This window comes from Sorghum bicolor, chromosome 7 (assembly GCF_000003195.3).
Source record: "Sorghum bicolor cultivar BTx623 chromosome 7, Sorghum_bicolor_NCBIv3, whole genome shotgun sequence".
Lineage (NCBI taxonomy): Eukaryota > Viridiplantae > Streptophyta > Magnoliopsida > Poales > Poaceae > Sorghum > Sorghum bicolor.
In genome coordinates, this window is record NC_012876.2 from 8,634,793 (window position 1) to 8,659,052 (window position 24,260).

The 24,260-nt window shown below is 40.1% G+C and overlaps 4 protein-coding genes across 9 annotated transcripts; 3 read left to right on the plus strand and 1 right to left on the minus strand.

Annotated features, from left to right (window-relative positions):
* LOC8085154 (putative potassium transporter 12) lies at positions 630-5,928 on the plus strand. Of its 4 annotated transcripts, none has more exons than XM_002443974.2 (9): positions 630-1,606; positions 1,957-2,182; positions 2,588-2,833; positions 2,905-2,955; positions 3,098-3,358; positions 3,436-3,488; positions 3,560-3,674; positions 3,842-4,096; positions 4,548-5,928. In XM_002443974.2, exons 1-9 carry the CDS (start codon positions 1,481-1,483, stop codon positions 5,585-5,587), a joined length of 2,373 nt encoding a protein of 790 aa, XP_002444019.2. In that variant the 5' UTR covers positions 630-1,480; the 3' UTR covers positions 5,588-5,928. The 4 variants fall into 4 exon arrangements, with proteins under 4 accessions (XP_002444019.2, XP_021320893.1, XP_021320894.1 ...); XM_021465218.1 differs by lacking the exon at positions 630-1,606 and adding an exon at positions 2,343-2,466 and having other exon boundaries at positions 2,041-2,182; XM_021465219.1 differs by lacking the exon at positions 630-1,606 and having other exon boundaries at positions 2,085-2,182; positions 2,588-2,631; positions 2,717-2,833.
* Positions 7,128-12,578, plus strand: LOC8071173 (bifunctional purine biosynthesis protein PurH). Of its 3 annotated transcripts, none has more exons than XM_021465833.1 (12): positions 7,128-7,301; positions 7,395-7,500; positions 8,414-8,495; positions 9,153-9,249; positions 9,733-9,835; positions 9,971-10,101; positions 10,343-10,520; positions 10,612-10,766; positions 10,989-11,198; positions 11,316-11,663; positions 11,777-11,903; positions 12,044-12,576. In XM_021465833.1, exons 1-12 carry the CDS (start codon positions 7,191-7,193, stop codon positions 12,193-12,195), a joined length of 1,800 nt encoding a protein of 599 aa, XP_021321508.1. In that variant the 5' UTR covers positions 7,128-7,190; the 3' UTR covers positions 12,196-12,576. The 3 variants fall into 3 exon arrangements, with proteins under 3 accessions (XP_021321508.1, XP_021321509.1, XP_002444021.1); XM_021465834.1 differs by having other exon boundaries at positions 7,129-7,301; positions 8,420-8,495; positions 10,609-10,766; XM_002443976.2 differs by having other exon boundaries at positions 7,130-7,301; positions 10,609-10,766; positions 12,044-12,578.
* LOC8071174 (defensin-like protein 1) lies at positions 12,614-13,282 on the minus strand. The gene is made up of 2 exons (XM_021465835.1): positions 13,105-13,282; positions 12,614-12,994 (listed from the first exon to the last, which is right to left on the minus strand). The coding sequence occupies exons 1-2, from the start codon at positions 13,166-13,168 to the stop codon at positions 12,798-12,800; spliced, it is 261 nt and encodes an 86-aa protein (XP_021321510.1). The 5' UTR covers positions 13,169-13,282; the 3' UTR covers positions 12,614-12,797.
* LOC110437376 (defensin-like protein 21) lies at positions 13,696-14,877 on the plus strand. The gene is made up of 2 exons (XM_021465836.1): positions 13,696-13,829; positions 14,353-14,877. Exons 1-2 carry the CDS (start codon positions 13,763-13,765, stop codon positions 14,523-14,525), a joined length of 240 nt encoding a protein of 79 aa, XP_021321511.1. The 5' UTR covers positions 13,696-13,762; the 3' UTR covers positions 14,526-14,877.

Consider the following 24,260-nt stretch of genomic DNA (forward strand, 5'->3'; position numbering starts at 1 on the left):
TCCATAATTGGACACTAATTGCCAAATAAAACGGAAATACTACACTACCTGTTAAACTTTAACATCCCAACCAAACACCCCTTTACTACTATTTGCCAAAAAGAATCCAAAAGTTATTGTAAGTTTTTCTAGGTAAATTCCAGATTTAGATTCACTTTTTGCACTAACGGAGCTATACCAAACATGCTCTCTTACTTTGGAGAAAGGTGAAATATTGAGAGCATAAACAAACTACTATTATATTACTCCCTTGTGCAAAGAAAGTAGGAGTATCATCAAATCAAACTCAAGGACAAAATCTGAATCTTAAAGCAACACAAACTAATTAATCTACTAGTATACTATTACATTAGTACGGCATCTAACAAGTTTGGATTTGGATCCCAAAGATCTCAAACCGAAAAACGGGGTGCAAAGTGCCACTAATAATCTAGGAGCAACAGAATACCAGGACCAGGAGGACCAGGGCCTGCGAGTGCCAGCTCATCCGCTGCATCAGCAGGACCAGCAAGCACAGACTTTGCTGTAAATTTTGCTCGTGATGACTCTCAAAACCAGCACGCGAATGAATTTTTTACTTGTGTCGTAGGGGTTTTTAGTCCAAGTGACAAATCCAATTTCTATTTGTTCTTGTGGTGGGCTCCTCACCTACCTCCTACTCCCTCACTCGATCTGAGGTCCCATTCTGCCGTCCAAGCAGGCATCCAGCTCTTCCTGCACCGTCTTTTATGAACGTGCGGAGTCGGAGAGCTCTCTGCTCTCTGCTGCTCTCCCCTTTGCCCACCTCTCTATCATTTCTCCACAGCCTAGACCTTCTGTCTGCTGGATTACTGTGGATTTGACAAACGGACGGCGGCCCACCCCCACATCGCTGCTTGTCCATCGGGCGGCCACTGTAGCATCGAAGCTTTGTGTTCTTGCCGGGGTTTTGGGCAGTGAAAGATTGGGGTTTTCTTGGTCCTGGGAAATCTGTCCAGGTTCGTCTCTCTCCGTGTGAAGGAAGTTTCTGAGGTTGGCTGGAGTCAAGATTTCCGGCTCGGCGGTCGCGAATCCTCTGCTTTTTTACTCCGATTTGGGTACTCCCGTTCTCGATTCCTGGCGTTTGGGCCGGAGCTTCTGTTTTGTTCTTTCTGAAATCGAAGGGAAAGAGCTCCGTTTTGGTTGCGAGTTCTTTCTCAAGATTTGAGGCGGCATTCAGATTTCGGTTACCTGTGTTTGTGTTCTTGGTTTTTCTCCGAAGGTTATCGGTCTCCGCCGCCGCAGATGTGCGGATTTGAGGTGGAATCGCAGTGAGAGGGAGGGTTCAAGAGTTGTTCCTGGCACTGATGATTGTGGTGGTTTAGTAATTTCTAGTGCTCTATTTGGCAAGTTGAGGGGTTCTATTTTCGGTGCATGCAAGGGGAGAGTCACTTTCGGCCATTGGGGAGCTCTCAATCTCAGCCGTGAGGTTTTGAGGTGGGAGTGATCAAGGTTGAAGGAGATGCTTATGGCGTCGATGTCAGACAGCGAGACGACAAACCGGGGCAGCATGTGGGAACTAGATCAGAACCTTGATCAGCCCATGGACGAGGAGGCCAGTCAGCTGAAGAACATGTACAGAGAAAAGGTATCGTTTTGATCCTTGCATCCCAGAGTAGCTATCATCGTTTCTAGTTTATTAGTCTCTCTGTACATCTGAAAGAAACATGGTGGTCCTTCGATGTGAAATTGGGAACATTAGAACAGTATTCTATTGATGGTTTAGGGGACCATTTCAATATAAAAGGGTATCAGAAACTGTGTGTAATATGTGCTGTTACTGCTATCTTTCCTATTGCAGGAACTATATTCAGATTCTTACAACTTGCTCTGTCCATTCATCTTAGCCATGCTCTGTGCCTCTTATACTGCTAGACCTTTAACTTTGCTCTTATAGTAAAGAAAAGACTAACTTCATCTTTAATTTTGTTCATGCAGAAATTTTCGTCAATTTTGTTACTGCGGCTCGCATTTCAAAGCCTCGGGGTAGTATTTGGTGACTTGGGTACATCACCATTGTATGTTTTCTATAATATCTTTCCACATGGTGTTGACGAAGATGAGGATGTAATTGGAGCTCTATCCTTGATCATTTACACACTCACTCTCATCCCTCTGATGAAGTATGTTTTTGTCGTCTTGCGAGCTAATGATAATGGTCAAGGTGAGATATGGCGTCCTGTATTTTACACTAGTATGTCGCCTCTTATGATTTCTTTGGTATTTGCAAGAATTATGAGTGCTCATCGCATTTACACATTTGCAAAGTATGAGCTGATAGTTCGCAGAGATTTTGCAATTTTACCATCTGGTTTGGTTGGCAGAATCTCATGACAAAACATCGCTCTAGTGATTCAAAGGATTTGTATCGAGTATCAACATGGTTTAAATATGAGATGTCAGAGTGATTGCTATACATCACTTTACTAATCATGAAATCTGTAGAAGGTGAAACTCTTAGTTCATTTTAGATTTTACTTTGTGCTCAGACAAGAAATACTTCTTCAGTTGGTATAGTTTGTTTCCACAAGTTTCCTGACAAACATTTCTTTTTTCTGGTTATTCACAGGTGGCACATTTGCTCTTTATTCTCTGCTGTGCCGGCATGCAAAGGTCAGCACTATACCCAACCAACATAAGACAGACGAAGAATTAACAACTTATAGTCGGCAAACTTATGAGGAGAATTCACTTGCAGCAAAAGTGAAGAAATGGCTAGAGGGGCATGCATATAAAAAGAACTGTCTTCTTATTCTTGTTCTCATTGGTACCTGTACCGCCATTGGAGATGGGATCCTTACTCCTGCAATCTCAGGTATTCCGAATCCTAGTTTGAGTAAATCCAATGTAACTGCGATCTAAGTTTTATTTCTATGTGTTATGCAGTTCTTTCAGCAGCAGGTGGAATAAGGGTTCAGAATCAGAATATGAGTACAGGTATTTTTCTTTTCTTTTCTGTGTGGTTATAATGTTATATCTTTGTTCATTGTTGACTCTGGTGGACTATTTCCTTGATCTGGTGAGGAGCATAACTTACTTTACCTATGCTGATTGTTGTAATATCTTCCATTTCTGGCAGATGTGGTTGTAATCGTCGCAGTGATCATATTAATTGGCTTATTCTGCATGCAACACTATGGGACAGATAAAGTTGGGTGGCTCTTTGCACCATTGGTGCTCCTTTGGTTTATTCTAATTGGGAGCGTTGGGTTAGTGAACATACACAAATACAACAGTTCTGTTCTAAAAGCATATAACCCGGTCTACACCTTCCGGTATTTTAGACGGGGCAAGTCTGAGATTTGGACATCTCTTGGAGGGGTCATGCTTAGCATCACAGGTCATTGGCAATTCAACTGTAACTTTTGCATCAATTGTAAGATGAAACAGAGTTACCTATATGCCTTTTCTATCCAGGGACTGAAGCATTGTATGCTGATCTATGTCACTTCCCTGTACTGGCTATTCAGGTGAGTGTTTATAACCAAAAACATTATGAATTATGATAATACTTAAATGAATTAATCATGTCTATGTCCAGATTGCGTTCACCTTAGTGGTGTTCCCTTGCCTTCTACTGGCGTACACTGGGCAGGCTGCCTACATTATTGACCACAAGGATCATGTAGTTGATGCCTTCTACCGCTCCATTCCAGGTCCTTCTGAAATCTAAACAAATCTGATCCATCTCGTATGTAAACAGCTATACCACCATATCAGGCCCACTATGTGCAAATTGGCATAGTGCTTATCCCACTACTTTTACTGTATTTTAATGCTTTGTGCACTTCACTATACTAAAGTTGAGATACTCTCGCTGCAGAGGCAATATACTGGCCAGCCTTCATCATAGCAACTCTTGCGGCAGTAGTTGCAAGTCAAGCAACCATATCTGCCACCTACTCAATAATTAAGCAAGCTCTTGCACTGGGCTGTTTCCCCCGTGTCAATGTTGTGCATACCTCAAAGAAATTTCTGGGGCAGATTTACATCCCTGACATCAATTGGGTACTTATGATTCTTTGCATTGCTGTAACTGCTGGATTCAAGAATCAAAGCCAGATAGGAAATGCATATGGTGAGTTTTACTTTCTTTTTTATTATTTCCTTGCATATTTGAATATGTAACTGAAAAGGGCCAAGTTGGTTTGTTTCTATCATGCTTTCAGTGCACTTAACTTGGAACACATATCAGTTTACACCTTAGTGCTAAAAATAGAAGGTGGATAGCAGGACCTTATGTTCTTTTTTTTTTTTCATTTTTTAAGCAAATACTGTAGTTTCTTTTCGAGTCATAGTACAAACATAGATAGATGCTCACAAACACACACGTATGCTCACCCGTATGTACATACTACCTCTATGAACAGTCATCACATGCATCTAGTTGTGGACGGCTACCATTAAAAGAATAGAGCTGTTAAATCCACTATGCTAATTTTAAAAACAATTTTTGCTGAACCTTCTGCAAGCACTTTGCATTTGATACACGGTATGATACTTATTTGCATGTAATGTTGTCTGAGCAGGCACTGCAGTGGTGATTGTTATGCTAGTTACAACATTTCTCATGATCCCAGTGATGCTGCTGGTATGGAAGAGCCACTGGATACTTGTTGTCATCTTCCTTGTACTCTCCTTGACGGTTGAGCTCCCATACTTCACGGCCTGCATAAATAAAGTGGATCAAGGTGGCTGGGTTCCACTAGTCATCGCAATAACCTTCTTCGTCATCATGTACGTGTGGCATTTCTGCACCGTGAAGCGCTATGAATTTGAGATGCACAGCAAGGTCTCTATGGCTTGGATTCTGGGACTGGGGCCAAGCCTTGGCCTTGTCAGGGTCCCTGGGATAGGCTTTGTGTACACGGAGCTGGCAAGTGGCGTCCCGCACATCTTCTCTCATTTCATCACCAACCTCCCTGCCATCCACTCAGTTGTTGTCTTCGTTTGCGTCAAGTACCTCCCGGTATATACAGTGCCAGCCGAGGAACGGTTCATCATGAAGCGGATTGGGCCAAAGAACTACCACATGTTCCGTTGCGTCGCGAGATATGGATACAAGGACATCCACAAGAAAGATGACAACTTTGAGAAGATGCTCCTCGACAGGCTCCTGATATTTGTCAGACTGGAGAGCATGATGGATGGCTACTCTGACTCCGAGGACTTCACCATTATGGAGCAGAAGGCCGAGAGATCCAGCAGATCACTTCAGCTGATCGAGAAGGCTGGGGGCAACACACTGAGCTCCATCGGTGACCTGAGCTACTCATCACAGGACTCCATCGTTCCAGCCAAGTCGCCCCTGACAGGGAACAGCCTGACAAGGTACTCAAGCCAGACATTCGGCGACGAGCTGGAGTTCCTGAACCGGTGCAAGGACGCAGGCGTCGTGCACATCCTTGGGAACACGGTCGTGCAGGCGCGCAGGGACTCGGGGTTCGTGAAGAAGGTTGCTGTGAATTATGTGTATGCCTTCCTTAGGAAGCTGTGCAGAGAGAACAGTGTGATCTTCAATGTCCCACATGAAAGCCTCCTGAATGTAGGGCAGATATACTATATATGAACATTTTTGTTTCATTCTTTTGTTCGGTTTTGAAGTGAGAGCAGTTCTGACCTGCTGCTGCGCTGTGCTAGGCGGATGAACATTGTACATGATGGTCGGTCCTAGAGTAAAGCTTTTAGTCAAGTTTTGCGGCTTTCCAGAGCACATAGATTACTTACTGTTACTGGTGTTGCCGTTAGTACATTCTAGATGACAGGATGAGGCTTGCTGTTGCTGATAGTTGTATCCGAATGCCATTTCTCCATGGTAAGACAAATTGGTTTCCCCTGACCAAATGTCAACCATTGCAGCTGCTTGCAGCATGCAACTGTCCGGCAAAAATGTGATCATGTTTATCTTCAGATCAGCTTATCTGGCGTGTATATGTTGATCGTTCAGCAATGCAGTATATTATATTTGACTGAATTCGCATCCCTAAAAGCAATTAGAAAACATGCTAGCAAACAAGGAGCAATTAGCCTTCTTATCTTAGTTACCTTTTTAATGTTTCATCATCTGTGATCAACAAATGCTCGCTAGAAAGAAAAAAATACGAAAGCACTAGGTACTTCCATTCTAAATGTTAGGCTTTGTCACAACTTTGATTAGATCTGTAGAGAAAAAATATAAAACATTGAATTAATTACATTAAGAGGGTGTTTAGTTCCAAAAAAATACAAAATGCCAACTACTTTGGAATAATAAAATGCAAAATACCAAAATTTTTAAGGTCATATTTGGTTTCATCCAAAATACAGAATTTATTACCCTCATGAGGCTCTTTTGGGTTTTTTTGGTCTCTTGAGGCTAAAATCCAAGATAGAGAATAACCACCTTTTTGTCAAAAATTTTGCTTGTGTTTAGTTTCATTTTGCAAAATAATGAACCAAAACCTAATTTTTTTAGAATATGAGGGGAACTAAACACCCCCTAATTAAATTCTCTAATGTATATGTTTTGATAATACCATTTTGAACTTGCACATTGGCTGTGTGCCATGGCAGAGGCACATTTTTCTTCTTCTGAAAAAATTGAACTTGCACGTGCAAAATGTTTTCTAGGAGTTCGATCAAATTAGGAAAAAAAAATTGACTTTAATTAGGAACGAGTCATCTCAACCTATTAATTAATTAGGACCAAGCCAACTAAAATTATTTTAGCAACTCTTAAGTGATTAGTGAGACTAAACTATTTTAGCTCCTTTTAGTTAATATGTTTGGAACTAGTTACTAAAGTAACTAAAGTTTAGCTGGCTAAAATTTAGCAAGGAAACCAAATAGACCCGGAATCTCTACCTTGAGCTCCTTGCAAAAAAAAAAAAAGAAATAAAGAAAAAATTCTGCGTTGAGCAGAGGCGAAAATGTCTTTTTTTTTACGAGTATTTTTCGGCTCGTTGACAGCCCAGTGGCTAGTGGCAGCCTGGCAGGCCCACTCGACCAGTACATTTCTTTTGGGCCCTGTGGAGCCCAGCCATTTTAGGCCCATCTGAAAGATGAGATCCTCGCTTTATTAGCCCTCAAAAATCTCCATCCCCATTAGAAAAATCGACAGAAAGGAGTCTCTAATAATAATAAAAAAGAAAGAAAAAAAAAAGCGACAGAAAAGGTGTCAATAAACTACGAGGATGCCGCTTTATCTCGTCTCCTCTCCCGCCGCCGCCAAGCTCGCCGCAGGAGGCCCACACGCACCCCCGCACCGGCGGCGCCACCTCCTCTTCCGAGCTCCCCACCGCCCCGTACTCTCTCTCCCCCCTCTGATGTTTCTGAGCTTCCCTCTTTCAACTTATTGATTGTCGATTGGTGAGCTGGCCGAGCTGAGTTTCTTACAGAGCCGCCGCGCCCCACTGCTGTCTTCGGCCGCTGAGCGTCCGGCAGGGCGCGCCATGGCTGCTGCGGAGACCGGAGCGTCCACGGCGACCGATTCCAGGCTCAGAGGTGCGTGCTTATGTCTTCTGGTTTAGTGGTTTGGCACTGCAGCTGGATTGGTGTAGGAGTAGAAACTAGAAAGATTCAGTTCTCTCTTCATTAGTTTAGAGGGAATGTGACTATCATTAGGAATATGCTTTTCCTGACTTCTATGTTTGCACGATGCTGGTTTAGTTGCTGTTGCACTTGCTGAAGCACAATGTGTGATCGGTTTATTTCCCTCCGAAAGATCGAGTGGCGAATGGGCATGAGCTTAGTTTGAGTAGGCCTATAAGGGATTGGGATCACTTCAACCCTTCCCAAGCCTTATGCAAGCGTTAGGATAGGTAAGATTTTCAGATTATTTAATCTTCCAACCTAGATTATATTATCTAGGGGTTGCCAGGCTGGGCCTTAGTGATGGCACAATCTATGTGTGATTTTCTTCCTAAGTTAAGAGCATAATCAAAGTTCTGTTCTGTTTGAATAGAAGCTATGTGTCGGAGACCATCAGAATGTCTCATATAGTGGTTTTACTGCCCCAAGGTCTCAATGTCTATGCGGCGCCATTACACATTCAGGATTAAATGGCCCCTCGGTGGTGCAGTCTAATGCAAACTTTAATATTTATAAGTCTATGTTGAACATGATAGTCAATCACTTTGTGTTCATGATATCCTTTTGTTCTTGTTGTTTGACTTCCATCCAGAAGTTAGTTAGATATATGTTTGATTTGGTGCCTTGTGTACATTTTATCTTACCAAGGATTCTAATGTTTGAATTTTGAAGAAACAGATTCAGATCCATTATTACATACTTACGTACCAGAAAGTTTTATGCACCCTCCAGCTTACCTTGTTCATTAATCAACACAAAGATTTTGTATTATGGATTAGTAATCGATTCTGAAAAAAAACTATGGACTAAGTATTAGTTTCTACAGCTACAGGAGTGAAGCAAGCACTGATATCATTATCAGATAAAACAGACCTGGCTAATCTTGGAAATGGTCTTCAGCGTTTGGGGTAACCCTTTTATCTTCTGATCACTTAACGTGCCGTTACTTTGAATTGTATAATCCACAATCGGTTGCATGTATTTTGGGCTCATGTTAGATTTGTTGGCTGCAAGTATTTCTGTGTTTTATTTATTATTGTATCAGTATCATTATATAATCATTCGTCATGATAAATTATTGCGAAGTAATCCCTAACTTATCTCAACCCTTTCACAAAGGATTTTTCCTTATGATAGTTTCTCTCTCCACGTGCATGCTCTTCATTGGTTAACAGTTCATATATGGATACAGGGGCGGGCCCAAATGTATTCATGGGCATTCAGTTGAATGCCCAAATTTTTTGGAAAAAAATTATATATATATAATATGTATATATATGTGTATATGAGAAAAACAAAAAAACTATCTCCAAGGCTTACAATCCTCCGTTCTCGTGAGTTTTAAACCCTTCCATTTGGTTGTCAAAAAAAAAAAATTAGCCATTTGATTGTCAAATTTTTTTTTGAATACCCAGCCCTCAAATCCTGCGCCCGCCACTGTATGGATATTGCATTTTGTAAAATATTTAGCAAAGTATGGGTTTATATGAGATTAACCATGGATTCAGATTTTTTTTATGTTCATATTTGTTTATTATACTCATATGAAGATTTTGCTCCTGTAGGTTTTCTATTATTTCCACTGGTGGCACGGCATCAAGTTTGGAAGCATCTGGAGTTAATGTTACAAAAGTTGAAGAAATTACACACTTTCCTGAAATGGTAAACCCTAATTCATGCTAATTTTGCAGCATTTTTGAAAATATATATTTATGATAAGCATCAATTTAGTGATGCCTGAACAAAGTTTGTTGGAAATTTTGCAAATATAATTACTTGTAATGGTTCTTAAAACATGTAATAGTTATAACTCTTTACTCTTGCTATTTTTCAAAATTATATCAAGAATCAAATGTAACAATTGTCCTGTACCATTTCATGAAAATTCTTCTCTTATGGCCTTATGGGTCTCCTCAATTCTCGAAACAGTTGTCTGAATAACTGATCAGAACACTGCATAATTCTAACTTTGTAATTCCATGCTTACTAGACTAGATGTTCCTGTTCCATTTGAATCTAACATCTTTCCCTTTCACTTCTTGTTTAAATTGGAAACATAAGGGTCAACTATCATTCTGAGAGTTTTGAGTAACAGCATAAATTGCACATTTCCATATCCACTAACTTTTTGTTTGTGTCGTTCAGCTTGATGGTAGAGTAAAAACATTGCACCCCAGTATACATGGTGGTATTCTTGCGCGAAGAGACCAGGAGCATCATCTGAAAGCACTGAAAGAGCATGGCATTGGTGAGTTCTTAAGTTCGTTGCGCAATCTTCTATTCAATAGTGTAATAATATAATGACATGTCAAGTTTCATGTGATGAGGCTACAATCATTGAAGTGTTATTATAAGTTGACTAGGACCCTTCCTTTCTTCACAGGAACATTTGATGTGGTTGTAGTGAATTTGTACCCGTTCTATGATAAGGTCACCTCAGGTGCAATATCTTTTGAGGATGGCATTGAAAATATTGATATTGGTGGGCCTACATTGATCCGAGCTGCTGCCAAGGTAGCTGTATTGGACTATTAGTGATTTGAAATTACTTAATACTCATGAAGGAGTGCACTGGAAGCTATAGTCATGCAAAGTTGATTTCATTTTACAATGTATCATACATGCTGATACATTAATTGTTGATTTTCCACACATTTATGCATGCAAAATCTATGTAGTAAGTAATACATTTTGATAATAATTATTGTAGGCTTGCAGTTTGCTTACTTTGTGATCTATTTCTTATGGCTGACAGAATCATAAGGATGTTCTTGTTGTTGTTGATCATAAAGATTATCCTGCTCTATTGGAATATCTAGAAGGGAAACAAGATGACCCTCATTTCCGTAGGACACTTGCATGGAAAGCTTTCCAACATGTTGCTTCTTATGATTCAGCTGTCTCAGAGTGGTTGTGGAAGCAATCAAATAAAGGTATTGGCACTTTTTTGGTAAATGTGATGCTTGTCTAATAGTCTTGTCAGTCAATTTTCATATATGACAGCATCATGTTCTTATGCAGAAGATCCATTTCCTCCCAGCTTTACTGTGCCCCTCACAATGAAGTCTACACTCCGTTATGGAGAAAATCCTCATCAAAAGGCTGCCTTTTATGGTGACAAGAGTCTTTCTCTAGTAAATGCTGGTGGTATTGCAACAGCAATTCAACACCATGGAAAGGTAAGACGAGCAGGTTTTCTTTTTAGTTAATACTGCTTCACTAAAATGGGACACAAAATCATTTTGACTCATTGATGAGTCTGTTTTGCTTCCATGGCTTTTTGTAACTTCATTATTCCTTTTATTGGGTACATATAAGCAGATCTTTGTGAGTACCATACCAGTACAGTGATGTTTATTTTCAGGGGTTTGCAACTTTACATACGTCACCTTCTTATACAGGAAATGTCTTACAACAATTATTTGGATGCGGATGCTGCATGGAACTGTGTCTCGGAGTTTGAGAGCCCGACTTGTGTTGTGGTTAAGCACACAAATCCGTGTGGGGTAGCGTCTCGACAGGACATCCTTGAAGCATACAGGTTGGCTGTGAAGGGAGACCCTGTCAGCGCATTTGGCGGCATAGTTGCCTTCAATAGGACGATCGATGAGGTATTTGGTGTCAACCCAGCACCATAGTCCTACACCAGCTGCAGATCTTCTAACTGCGCTGCCCCACTATGCATCATAATGCATTAATGTTGACACATTGACATACTACATATTTAGGATCTTGCAAGGGAAATCCGTGAGTTCAGGAGCCCCACGGATGGCGAGACAAGGATGTTCTACGAGATTGTGGTTGCGCCTGGGTACACAGAGAAGGGCCTGGAGGTCCTGAAAGGGAAATCCAAGACGCTGAGGATACTGGAGGCGAAGAGGAGCGGGAAAGGAATGCTGTCGCTGCGACAGGTGACTGGCGGCTGGTTGGCTCAGGAGTCCGATGATATGACCCCGGAAGACATCACCTTCACAAAGATGTCCGAGAGGAGTCTTGAGGACAGTGAGCTTTCGGACGCGAAATTCGCGTGCCTCTGCGTCAAGCACGTCAAGAGCAATGCCATTGTGATCGCCAAGGTCAGTAGTGCACGCATACCACCTTTCGTCACTGGTTAGGTTATGTGGAGAGAGCGAAATCGCTAGCTGTAGATTTTGTTGATTCTGTGCCTGATGATGGGTGGTCTCCGCAGAACAATTGCATGCTGGGCATGGGCAGTGGCCAGCCGAACCGGCGGGAAAGCCTGAGGATTGCTTTCAAGAAGGCAGGAGAGGAGGCCAAGGGAGCTGCTTTGGCCAGCGATGCCTTTTTCCCGTTTGGTAAGGCGCAACAGAAACCAAAAAGTGCTGGCTTCAAAATTTGGAATTGAAGCACTTGCCGAGTAGTTCATTTCAATCAATTTTTTATCTTGTTATTAGTTAATAATGAATTATTGTGCTGCTGAACCGGAACAATGCAGCTTGGAACGATGCAGTGGAGGAGGCGTGCCAGAGCGGCATCGCGGTGATCGCGGAGCCCGGCGGCAGCATCCGGGACCAGGACGCCGTGGACTGCTGCAACAAGTACGGTGTGGCCCTCGTCTTCACCGGCATCCGGCACTTCAAACACTGATCGATGGTCGCTGAAGAAGCCGCCGACGATGGCGAGGATGCAGAAGAGACTATCACTGATGGAAGGAACCTAGCTACCTCGACCTGGGCTGATGATGGCTGCACGCTGGCTGGAAGGAAGAATCTGTTGTTTCCCAGTGCTGATGCCTGATGGCATTGCTTGGCTATATATAGGGAAATTAATTCTGATGTTAAGTCTCTGTGAGTTTAGTTGAAAACTTGATAATGAAGGTAAACCCTTTCTGAAAAAGAGAGGGATGATGCTGATGCAACCAAAGGTCTTCTCGGTGGGTGCCAGTTTGTATACCGCAGCATGGCAACAGGTGGATTGAGCTTAAATGAGTATTGCAATGATTAAATTAAGTGATGGAAACGTTGCTGACTGATGGTGGGAAACGTAGAATCTGTTACTACTACTCTGGAACATTGCAAGGATATGATGCCCCTGTTATTATTGTTGTTACATTACATGACATCACCTTACCTTACATGCATGGTACTCGGCCAGTTGTGTAGGTGCAAGCAAGCACGTCGACGTAGTACGGTATTACTACTACATTTCTGCCAAGCCATATATAACCAAGGGCCCCAGGTATTTTAAGCTTAGCATGCCTTCTGGCACCTGCAGTAGCGGAGGTGGCAGTATCCGGCGGTCCAGCCGCCCTCCTCCTTGACGCACTCGTTGCTGCAGAGGCGGTCGGAGATGCAGGGGAACGAGTGGTGCTGGCTCTTGCCCATGCACACCCGGGCCTCCGCCACCATCGCCGACGACGTCCCGCCGCCATTGTCGCCGCCGTCGTCTGTGAATGAAGGAAGGAAGGTGATCGATGAGGCAGATGGACGAAAGAAATACTAGCACATTATAAGCCGGTCGTCGATCGACAAATTATATTATATCATTATATATTACGTGAGAGCACGAGCAGCATCAGGAGGAGCGCGCACACGGTGGCCCTGGACGACCTGAACTCCATCGATCGACGACGTACGACTGTGGATCGGATTAGTGACGACGACGACGACGACGTACGGACAGGTGAGGTGAGGTGAGGTGATCGATCGATGGATCGATGATGATGACAGTGATAGTGGAGGTGTACGTGTGGCACAGCAAGGTACTTATAGTCACGTGGCGGGGGACACGTGGCGGGTCGCCCCCTGCCACCTGCTGCCACGCTGCTAGCTAGCTTGCCACCGCCTGAGGACAGCGGTGCAACAACCTCGTCTCGACGAGCTCTCCTCCGATCGACTCCGATCTCCCGTGCATGCCAGACACAGGCGATGGGAATCAGCTGCGTGCTGCATGCATGACTGGCGCCGTACGTACACGTGTCGTGCTATACTGACACTACTGATCGACCTGGCACGCATGCAGCCCGTGCGGGCAGCCACGTGCACCTGCAGCACGGCCGGAGCTCGCTCGCCACGCGGCGCCGCTCTTGCATGCGCCGGCCGGCCGGCGCGCGGCGCCTATATATATATCTGCGGGCCACGAGACAGATCAGCATCGCCTTTGCACGAACACGCTCATCTATCCATCCATCGTCCTAGGAGACCGATCGATCAGCATGTGGACGATGAGGAAAGTGGCGACGCAGGTGGCCGTCCTCCTGCTGCTGCTCATCGTCGTTGCACGTACGTCATGCATACAGCCTAGCTACATTATCTTCAATTTATCCGGCCGTCAAATCTGTTAACCAATTCGATTTATCTGTCAAATCTATCAATTATTTAGTACGATCCTACTATTTGCTTCCGTTTAATAGATTAGCGCTTTTTTAAGACAAGTGAGGCCTTGTTTTGTTCGAAAAATTTTTAGATTTCGATATTATAGCATTTTTGTTTTTATTTGATAAACATTGTCCATTTAGTAACTAGGCTTAAAAGATTCGTCTCGTGATTTACAAATAAACTGTGTAATTAATTTTTGTTTTTACATATATTTAATGTACTATATATGTGTAAGAGTTTCGTGATTTACAAATAAACTGTGTAATTAATTTTTGTTTTTACATATATTTAATGGAGAATTTTAAAAACTTTTGGGAACTAAATGTGGATGGGCTCTTAACGCACGTGGGTTTATATTTTATTTATATATATTATAAGCTGCATCCTATATATATATATATATATATAATATAATATATACATGCAGAGGAGGTGGCGGTGCCGTTGGCGGAGGCGCGCGTGTGCCGGCGCCGGAGCGCGGGCTTCAAGGGGCTCTGCATGTCGGACCACAACTGCGCGCAGGTGTGCTTGCAGGAGGGATGGGGCGGCGGCAACTGCGACGGCGTCATGCGACAGTGCAAGTGCATCAGGCAGTGCTAGCTCCATCTATAGCTAGCGGCTCTAAGCTACGCCCTGATGACGATCGACGACATCGCGGACGTCGCTATATATATATATATATATATATATATATATATATATATATGTATACTGTATCTAGTAGCTACATGCAATGTGTAACCTGTAATAATAATGCATGCATACATGCATGGGTAACATAGCTAGAATGTACGCGCCGATGATCGAGCTGTGGACGCGGCATGCAGCACGGTCATCTATATCGTACGTCTTCTGTCGTTCAAGTATCCTCAAAGCTGCGTCCACCCATGTGCGTGCCACGCTTTGATGACGAGGACAATAAAACATGCATGCAGTACTATGTTTCTATATATATTATGGCTAGTCATAAGAACCAAAAAAAAATTAAGATTCTCTATCTATAAATAAAAAATAATTAATTGTACCGTCTGTGATTTATGAGATTTACGCCTACTTTAATATATGGTTAAATAATAATTACTAAAGTATTATTTAGTTTATCCTAACATTTAAGAACTTTCTGAAATTCTCTGTCATATCTGTGGCACATTTATAAAGTACTAAATATAGATGAAAATAAAAACTAATTACACATATATCATTACTATATATTTTATTTTACGCAATACTTCGAAGTGGGTGTTACTTTTGTCCGCCATGATTATTCACGCCGGTTGAAGCGGACCAGCCCACTGAACAACCGTCACGGTTAATAATTAATTGTGGCAGACATTGTAAAATAAGCGCTACGGTTAATGAGTTATGACATTGTAAAATAAGAACATTGTAAAATAAGCGCTACGGTTAATGAGTTATGATATTGTAAAATAAGCGCGAGTTATTAACTGTGGCGGACATTGTAAGTTAACTGTCCAGATATTAACTGTGGTGATTACTTTAAAATGCCCGCCATGGTTAGTTATTAATCATGGCGGTTACGTTAAAATGTCCGCTTCGATGGTTACAACAAAGATTAATTTATAACTTTTTCATATAAATTTGGATAAAGATAAACTTTATATTAAAAAATTGTAGTTTTTGATGTGATGTACAACTTTGTAGTTAAAAAGTTTATAAATTGAAACTATTTAGGGTCAAAAAATATTATTTTAAGTGTGCAGATTTTAAAATTTAAAATTTATAATTATCAAACAATCTCAGACGTGACATAGTCTATACAAAAGTTAATGCCCGCCACGGTTAGTTATTAATCATGGCGGTTACGTTAAAATGTCCGCTTCGATGGTTACAACAAAGATTAATTTATAACTTTTTCATATACATTTGATAAAGATAAACTTTATATTAAAAAATTGTAGTTTTTGATGTGATGTACAACTTTGTAGTTAAAAAGTTTATAAATTGAAACTATTTAGGGTCAAAAAATATTATTTTAAGTGTGCAGATTTTAAAATTTAAAATTTATAATTATCAAACAATCTCAGACGTTGACATAGTCTATACAAAAGTTATAGTTCTTGATAAAATCTACAACTTTATAGTTGAAAAGTTTTTAATTTGAATATGTTTAGATTCTCAAACATATGTTCAATGGTTATGAATTTTGAAATTTAAAATTTTGAATTCCTAAATTATCTCCAATATTCACATAGTTAATATCAAAGTTTTAGTGGTTCACCTAATCTACATATTTGATATTGACAAGTTTTTGATTTAAAGTCATCAAAGTCTCAAATATGTATTTAAAATTCACATATTTAAAGGCTCAATTTTGTAAAAAATTTTAAACTATCTCTGATGGCGATACATTATATATCAAATTATAGTACTCGACAAGATATAAAACTTTATAGTTAAAATTTTTTCATTTGAATTTATTTAGTAGCAAAATTACCCAATGTAATATTACGAAATATTGATATAAAAAGATAGCATATTATATATATACATAAATGATTGTGTGGTCTGGTGGTAGAGGGTGACAGTGTTGAATGAGAGGTCTTAGGTTTGAATTCTCCAGAGTTGCAAGTATTTTAGTTTTTTAGGTTTTTTCTGAACATGCATGGAGCATTAATATAGACAAAAATAAAAATTAATTATATAGTTAGATAAATTTTTGAGTTTAGTTAATTTATATTTAAACAATACTCCCTCCGTCCCAAAAAGAGTGTCGTTTTAGAATTTCAGACATCTTATTTGATCATTCGTTTTATTCAAATTTTTTACATAAATATTATATATTTTGTTAAGACTTATTTTATCATTAGAGATACTTTGCTTATGATTAATTTATTTTGTAATTTACATAAAATTTTTAAATAAGACGAACGGTCAAACACGATGTCTCAAAGTCAAAAACGTCACTCTTTTTGGGACGGAGGGAGTACTTATCAAATATAAATAAAATTTGCTATAATATCAAAATTTTAAAACCTTTTATAACTAAATAAAATCTAAATATAAATGCAAGTGCTATAGTACCTACGAACTAATTTTCATGGACGACTAGCTGCTGTCACACGAACTCATGGACCACTAACTGCTGTCACATCATCTCTTTGGTAAGTTTTCATAAAACAAAAAATAATTACGGATCATGTCAGTGCCACGCTTTGATGGCGAGGACAATAAAACATGCATGGATGTTTCTATATTATGGTCTCGTTTAATTTCACTCAAAAACAAAAAACATACGTACATAAATATTAAATATAGATAAAAAATAATTAATTATACAGCCTATAATTTACAAGACGAATCTTTAAATCTATCTTAATTTATAGTTAAATAATAATTACTAAATATAAATATAAGTGCTACTAAAAACTTTTTATCACGAACTAAACAAGTTGGATTCCCATGGACGGCTAGTTGCTGTCACATCGCCTATAAAATAAAAAATAATTACGGATCATGTCAGTTAGAAGTGGTTCACGTTGACTAAATTTTTAGATAATAAATATTTACATTTATAACTCAATCTATTTATTATAAAACTATATTTTGTAATTAATTGGTCAAACGTATAAAATTATAAAACATTACATTAAATTATGAAACATTACCCTTGGTAGACGAAGGAAGTACTATGAAGTTTGTTACGGTGAGCGTACAATTGGAATTCTAGCTAGTATAGTAACATGGTAAAGATATTCCTCCCTTCCTCCTAATTTGCATTGTTGATTCTCTATCCAATCTAAGAGAGAATATATTAGCACTATAAATTATAATTAGTCAACCATGACCACATGATCTTGAGAGCCTTGTCATATCATATGAAGGTGGTGTAGCTTACTCCTAGCAGCCGGGTGATTGCGATCATCGTCACTTATACCATATATACCTAGGGTGGATTTAGGGGACTCGTGCCCCCTACCACTGTCAGACCCATAAATTTATACATTATTTTCTACTTCTGTTAGCTCTCTAAAGATATAAATAAATAAAGTATGAAGTTTCGATAGACACGTCATGGTGGACTTTGTCTTCACACATGTGTCGTTATTGGATTGTCGGTCGGTATATCTTGATCACGGACTAAGTGTCGGTAAACATACCTATTATGACATATGATTAGTGGAATATATATATTTGGCTGTATTGTTACACCATCGGTCGGGATAGATCAATAAAGGGGGCAGACGATTAGTCGATACATATATATAGACTGTGACTCTTGCGCACCATTATGAAAAAAGACCCGCGGAAAGCGAAGAGAAAAAATCATACACGGGAAGTTGAAAATGAAAAAAGGCCTTCCCGGCAACATCTTAGGCCCATATACCTTCTCTCCAAACCCTACCTTTTTGTTCATTCAGTCTTCAGCCTCAACTAGTTCCCCGCCGCCTCTCTCTACGTCGCCACCCAGCTGGCTCCATCACAGGTCTCGTCGCGTCCTCTGCGCACGCCTAGCTCCTACGCCGTCGCAAGTCCCACGGCCTCATCTGCACTTGCCTGTGCGCTAGCTTCGTCGTCGACATCGAACTCCAACTCACCCGACGCCCAATTGGCGCCCCAACCCCAAGCCGCCCTCGTGCTCGGTCTTTTGGGATCCGCGACGACAAGTGATTTGTGTGGGCTAGAGCAGCTGCGAGGGCTGAGGTGCCAGGCAACGACGTTGGGCCCTGCTGCTACGACCACAAACTACGTCAAGAAGAAAGGTTACGTTTGCTTGCTTTCTTCCCTACGTGCCATGTTGTGCACTTGTGCTCGTTAGATGGATGAAGCCATGTCAGTGTCTTCAGGTAGTGTGGGCCGCTTTAAAGGTATTTTTCCCTCTTCAATTCTTTAGACCTTGATTGCTGAAATCTGCCACACATCATGTACTGCATTGTTTTCTATACTGTTTTACTGTTTTCTATACTGATCAGCTATGAACTATGGCCTATTCGATTCTTATGCTGAGTATTGGATTATCACCTTAAGGACTAATTTGCTATGTTTTCTCGATGCAAAATTAGGCAATCTATGATGTTGATGAGGCTGCCAAAGACTAGTTTCTAGTCACTTCTGTAAGGAAATGGAAGGAATTTAAGGCAGCCCAATTTTTTTGATGAAAAAGTAACCATTGAGGAACTGCAGCCAAAATATAGTGATAGAGTTAAAGATATTGACCGGAAGTTCCTTACTAAGCACTGGACCTCTCCTGATTTTGAAGTAAGTTGTAAAAATTTATATGTATACATATTTTGAGTTTTGTACTTCAATATATTTCTTGAACTTAACAATTTTTATCTTAGGCTCAAGTGGAAATATCCAAAGCTGATCATGCAAAGTTGGGGATACATCATACATCACGAAGCAAGAGCTTTGCTTGTTCTAGACATGAAATGGTATAGAAAATAACTCTTTGCATTCAATTTTAGTGCATTATTTTGCTGCAATTTAGTACTGAATAAAAACAATTTTAGGCTATAGAGATGGGGCGCATGGCTCGAAGAGATAAAATATATATCAAAACACATACAAGAAAAAGTGGAGTTCCAACCCAACAAGCGGAGCCAACTATAGTAAGTTCTTTTCCATAAAAGAATTTGAGTATGTAATATTTCTCTCTAGTCAATAAACATCCATATTCTATTTTCCTAGAACAAACTTTTAAAAAATTGTTGAAGCTCGCTTAGAGTTGACAGAAAGATCAATTCAACAAGGTGATGTCTTTGCTGTTGCTTGTGGAGAAAAGGAGCCAAGGGGACGTGTTCGTGCTTTTGCTTTAGGATCAACTCTCTAAGATGTTGGTACCCCTGGTTTGAAGTGCTACAAGTCAACAAGGCTACAAATGGAAGTTCTATCTCGTAAAAAGGTTGAAAAATGAGGAAGCTTCTCTAGAAGGACGCATACAAGAATTAGAAGAGAGTCTGGAGGAGGCAAGGATGGTGCAAGAAAGAAGAAATATAGAAATCACTTCACAGAACGGTTCTAATTCTCTAAAGAACTTTAGCCTTTGAAATACTTAAGTTATGATTGAATAATATTTCCTATGCTGGATAATAATTAATAAGGTGACATGTGAATAATTCATGTTATCCTTGTATTGTTTATGCAGCTGAAGAACACAATGATAAGGCACATCATGATCAAACATTTGAAGATGAAGTTTTTGTAGATATGAATGAAAACTCTGACCACTATGATGAAGATGATTACATGCTTGTTCCTAGGCCTCCTACTGTCCCATCTATGCAGCATTCTAATTTCTTATCTGAGCATGCTGCCCTATCTGCGCGTGCTGTTGTCCTGTCTACGCAGCATGCTCCTACCCTGCCTGCACAGCATGCGTCTGCCCTGTCTGCACATGCCACTGTCTTGTCTACGCAGCATGCTCCTGCTGTGTCTGTGCAACATGCTTCTACGTTGTGCACGTGTGATGTTGTCTTGTCTACGCAGCATGCTCCTGCCCCATCCACACAACCTGCTGCTCCTCCATCCACATAGCCTATTGTTGCCCCATCCACATAGCGTATTTTTGCCTCCTCTGTGCATAGTGTTATAGAGGATCAATTGATCTTCATCGAGAGTGCAGCGCTACTAGTCCCATAAAACATGTAGCCACAAAGAAGAATAAAGTCCCTTTTATTTCACCTGATGATAATGGTGCTTTTAGTTCTAACAGTTCTATATATTTGTTTAGTTTTTGCTAACAAGTGCATAAACCATTTTAGGTTGGAAAGGAGGTCATATTATATAACTTGTTGAGGCCACAACCTGTGGCTAAGGCAATAGTTATTTCAACAAATCCAAAGAATGTATTAGAAGGCCAACCTCTTCGAAGGCTATTTTATGAAGTCGTTATGAAGGTTGTCATTAAAAAGGATACAATACTACCTCGCCCTTATGGTGACATGGAGACTATGGGTGATGCTATATCAATGTCAGTTCAGTGGCCATACAATAGAGTATTATACTATACTTGCCTTTGTTTCTTTTATTCATATATGTGATAAATGAAGGAAGTTTCTAATTAATGATATTTGTAATAGTTGAGGGTCAGCAAGGCATCACATTCACCCAAGTCTACTGTAGGTATGTATTTTTCTGAATTTTACTTTCACCAAGCTGCAACCTATGATGCTGAACACACCCTGCTATGTATACAACACACAAGCGAAAGAATTTGATAGTACTGGTTCTTATTCATTGCCTACTTAATGATGAAGTGAATTGGATCACTATTTCTGGAAGTAATGATGAAGTGAATTGGATCACTATTTCTGGAAGTGAAAATGTAGAAGAACCTGTTAGGATGGTTGCAACTTATTAACTCATACATGCTAGCAATTATGATGGTGGTAACTAAAGTAGTATTGCGACATAGTGAAAAAGATGAATCAAGTATAAAGAAAAAATATTAACAAATGTGACAATTCACTTGCCCAATGACCATAGATCTTGACGTAGCATGTCTGCAACATGAATTTTATCCATAAGAAATGGTTGTAACTAATTAGATAATATGGTTATCTCTGAAGTAATATCAATAACCATATGACAGAATCTTATGTGAAAAACATGAGAATCACATGTTTTCTAAAAATCTGACAACCCATCAATATATTTTTGAGATATTAATATATGCTTTAGTCTTGGAATTTGTATATATAGCCTAGAATAGAAGAAAATAATCTATTCTGATACAAAACCTTGGCATTTTAGCATGTTCCATTGTAGTTGAGACCACATACTAGTAGTTGGAGCTGAAAATATGTTTTGGTTTTTTAGGTGGAAGGCGCTAGCTGTAACATGATTATTCTGTGTCGACAAGCAGATCAGACATTTTGTGAGATGGAGACAAAACATTGATGGATGCTAGTTGCTTTGGATGACATAACATTTTGTAAAGAACTGCTTGGCGATGGATGTAGTTGCTTTTGATTATGTAACTTTTTGTAGAGAACTCCTTGGGTATGTTATCTGTGTAGTGTGCAAGCTAGACTTGTGTGATTTGAAGAACATTATATTGTAGCGAGCATGAATGTTACATATACCGATTGGCATGAATGAAATCGAAGCTATGTCATCGTGACTTGATTTTATATGATATTGAATGTGAGCTTGTATGTTTAATGTCTAAAATAATTATATGATTTGGTTGATATAAGATTATTAATGTATTTTGATGTGATCTTTGGGTTGGATGGTTGGTTGGTACAAATACCATTAGCCATAAACTGTTGGACGGTAAAAGTACTACATTCCATCAACTTGTTGGTCGGTATTTCTTCAACATTTCGTTAGACTTTCGGTCGCTAAAAGTATATCGGTCGCTATAAACTGTCCCGACACCACTTGCAGCGGCTGCATATAAGTGTCGGCATAGATCTATACTGACCAATCCCTATCCCGATCGAGGGGACATTGCTATTCTAGGGCTATGGTGTAGTGAATATATTATACCACCAAAAGTTAAACTTGAGCTACCTCCATCATAAGTAAAACACTAGCAAAACGACCTTAATAGATAACGACAAGAGGATCCTAAACTGTCAGCATGATTTGATCTTTTTTGCATCATGGCATGACCTTAATCTATAAACTGTAGCAGACAGTCCGAGGTATTGTAGCGGACTGTCTGAGGTACTGTAGCGTACAGTCTGCCACCTCTAGTTTTGTGCAGTTCGATCCGTTTCTTTGAGAGCTTGTTTCCATTGGTGCTTGAGTACTTTTGGGTGGGCCTAAGGCTTCACGTGTGGTACCTTGCTACTAGTTAGTACGTGTATCTCACGTCTTTGGTGAGTGTTCATTTTAGATTGTTTACGAGCCAAGGATAAAAAGTTTTAAAAGAATTTTGAAGTTTCCATTCACACCCCCTCTGGCATCGCTATTTTGCGGTCCTTCAACGATAAATTAAACCTGAAACTGAAGGAATATTCACATAATGCACAAGGAATTCCTAGGTGAGTTAGCTCTCACATCCCAGGCAAACACGCATGCGTGCGCACAATCACCTCGTCTTGCAAAATCTTCTTTTTAGAGGAACTAACGACTAGTCTTGCATATTGATTGATGTGCTGCACTAGAAACCAACCACTACTAGAAAAGGACAGAGAGAAGGGAGCAAGAAGAGCACGCACCATATGTGCGTAGGAACCCTGCAACAGCGATGAGGACGGCGACCGCCTGCCTAGCGGAGGGTGCGTGCGAGGCCGACGAGGATGCAGGAGAAGCGGAGTTAGAAGTGGATGATGACGCCATGGGTGTAGGGCGCGCAGTCTTGGCTGACAACCTCCATGGCCTGAGAAAACAAACAAATTAAAATCCAGGGATGGAGGAGGTAGCAGAGGATGGAAAGAATGGCGAGCTTACTTGCGGGAGCAGGGGGGAGAGAGAGAGGACCGAGAAGGACAACTAACGTCAAGAGCAGAGTAGTAGCCTGACGTGGAGGGAAGTGGCCGGTGGAAGCTGAGCAACGAACGACAAAAGCAACAGACCGATTGATTGTAACGTTACTTGTTTACGGTAGATGTCGTTGCATGGTGTTTAGATAGAGATATGTGACTTCACAAACGCAATAATGCTCCCACCGCGACGATATCCGCAATCTAAGCCGTAGCTTCCGTGCCAAAAGGGTATTTGGTTAGGGTTGTTAAAGTTTAACATGTACCGTAGTATTTTTGTTTTATTTGATAATTATTATCCAATCATGGACTAATTAGTCTTAAAAGATTCGTCTCGCAAATTATTGACTAACCATATTTTTAGTTTCGTAAATAATCTATATTTAATACTTTATACATGTGTTAAAACACTTGATGTAACGGGCGGTAAACTTTACCGCTCGTAACCAAACAGACCCTAACATTACCGAGCCTATTAAACAAATTAAGTAATTTCTTATACCATATTTATGTTTGCGCCGTTTATTGCATTCCAGCGTTTCCTTATTCTATCCAAACACTTCTATAGGAGTAATGTTTTATAAGAGCAACTTCAATAGTTTGCTAAAACTTACTTGACAAATGCAAAGTAAAAAAAAAGCCTTCTCCAACAGTTTGCTATTTGAGCTTGGCAAAAGAACTTGACATCCTAGAATTTTTACCAAAATCACAAAATTGAGCCTCCAACAAGTTGGCAAAATTAGTTGGCTAATTGGGATACACGTGAGGCCAAACGATGGAGGACTTGACATATTTGCCAAGTGAAGGGAGAATTTTGCCAAGCTCACGAAATTGCTAAGTAATTTTGCCAACTTGTTGAAGTCTGTTTTTTATAGTTTTGGTAATAATCCTAAAATGTCAAGTACTTTTAGTAAATTATTGGAGTTGCTCACAATCCTAA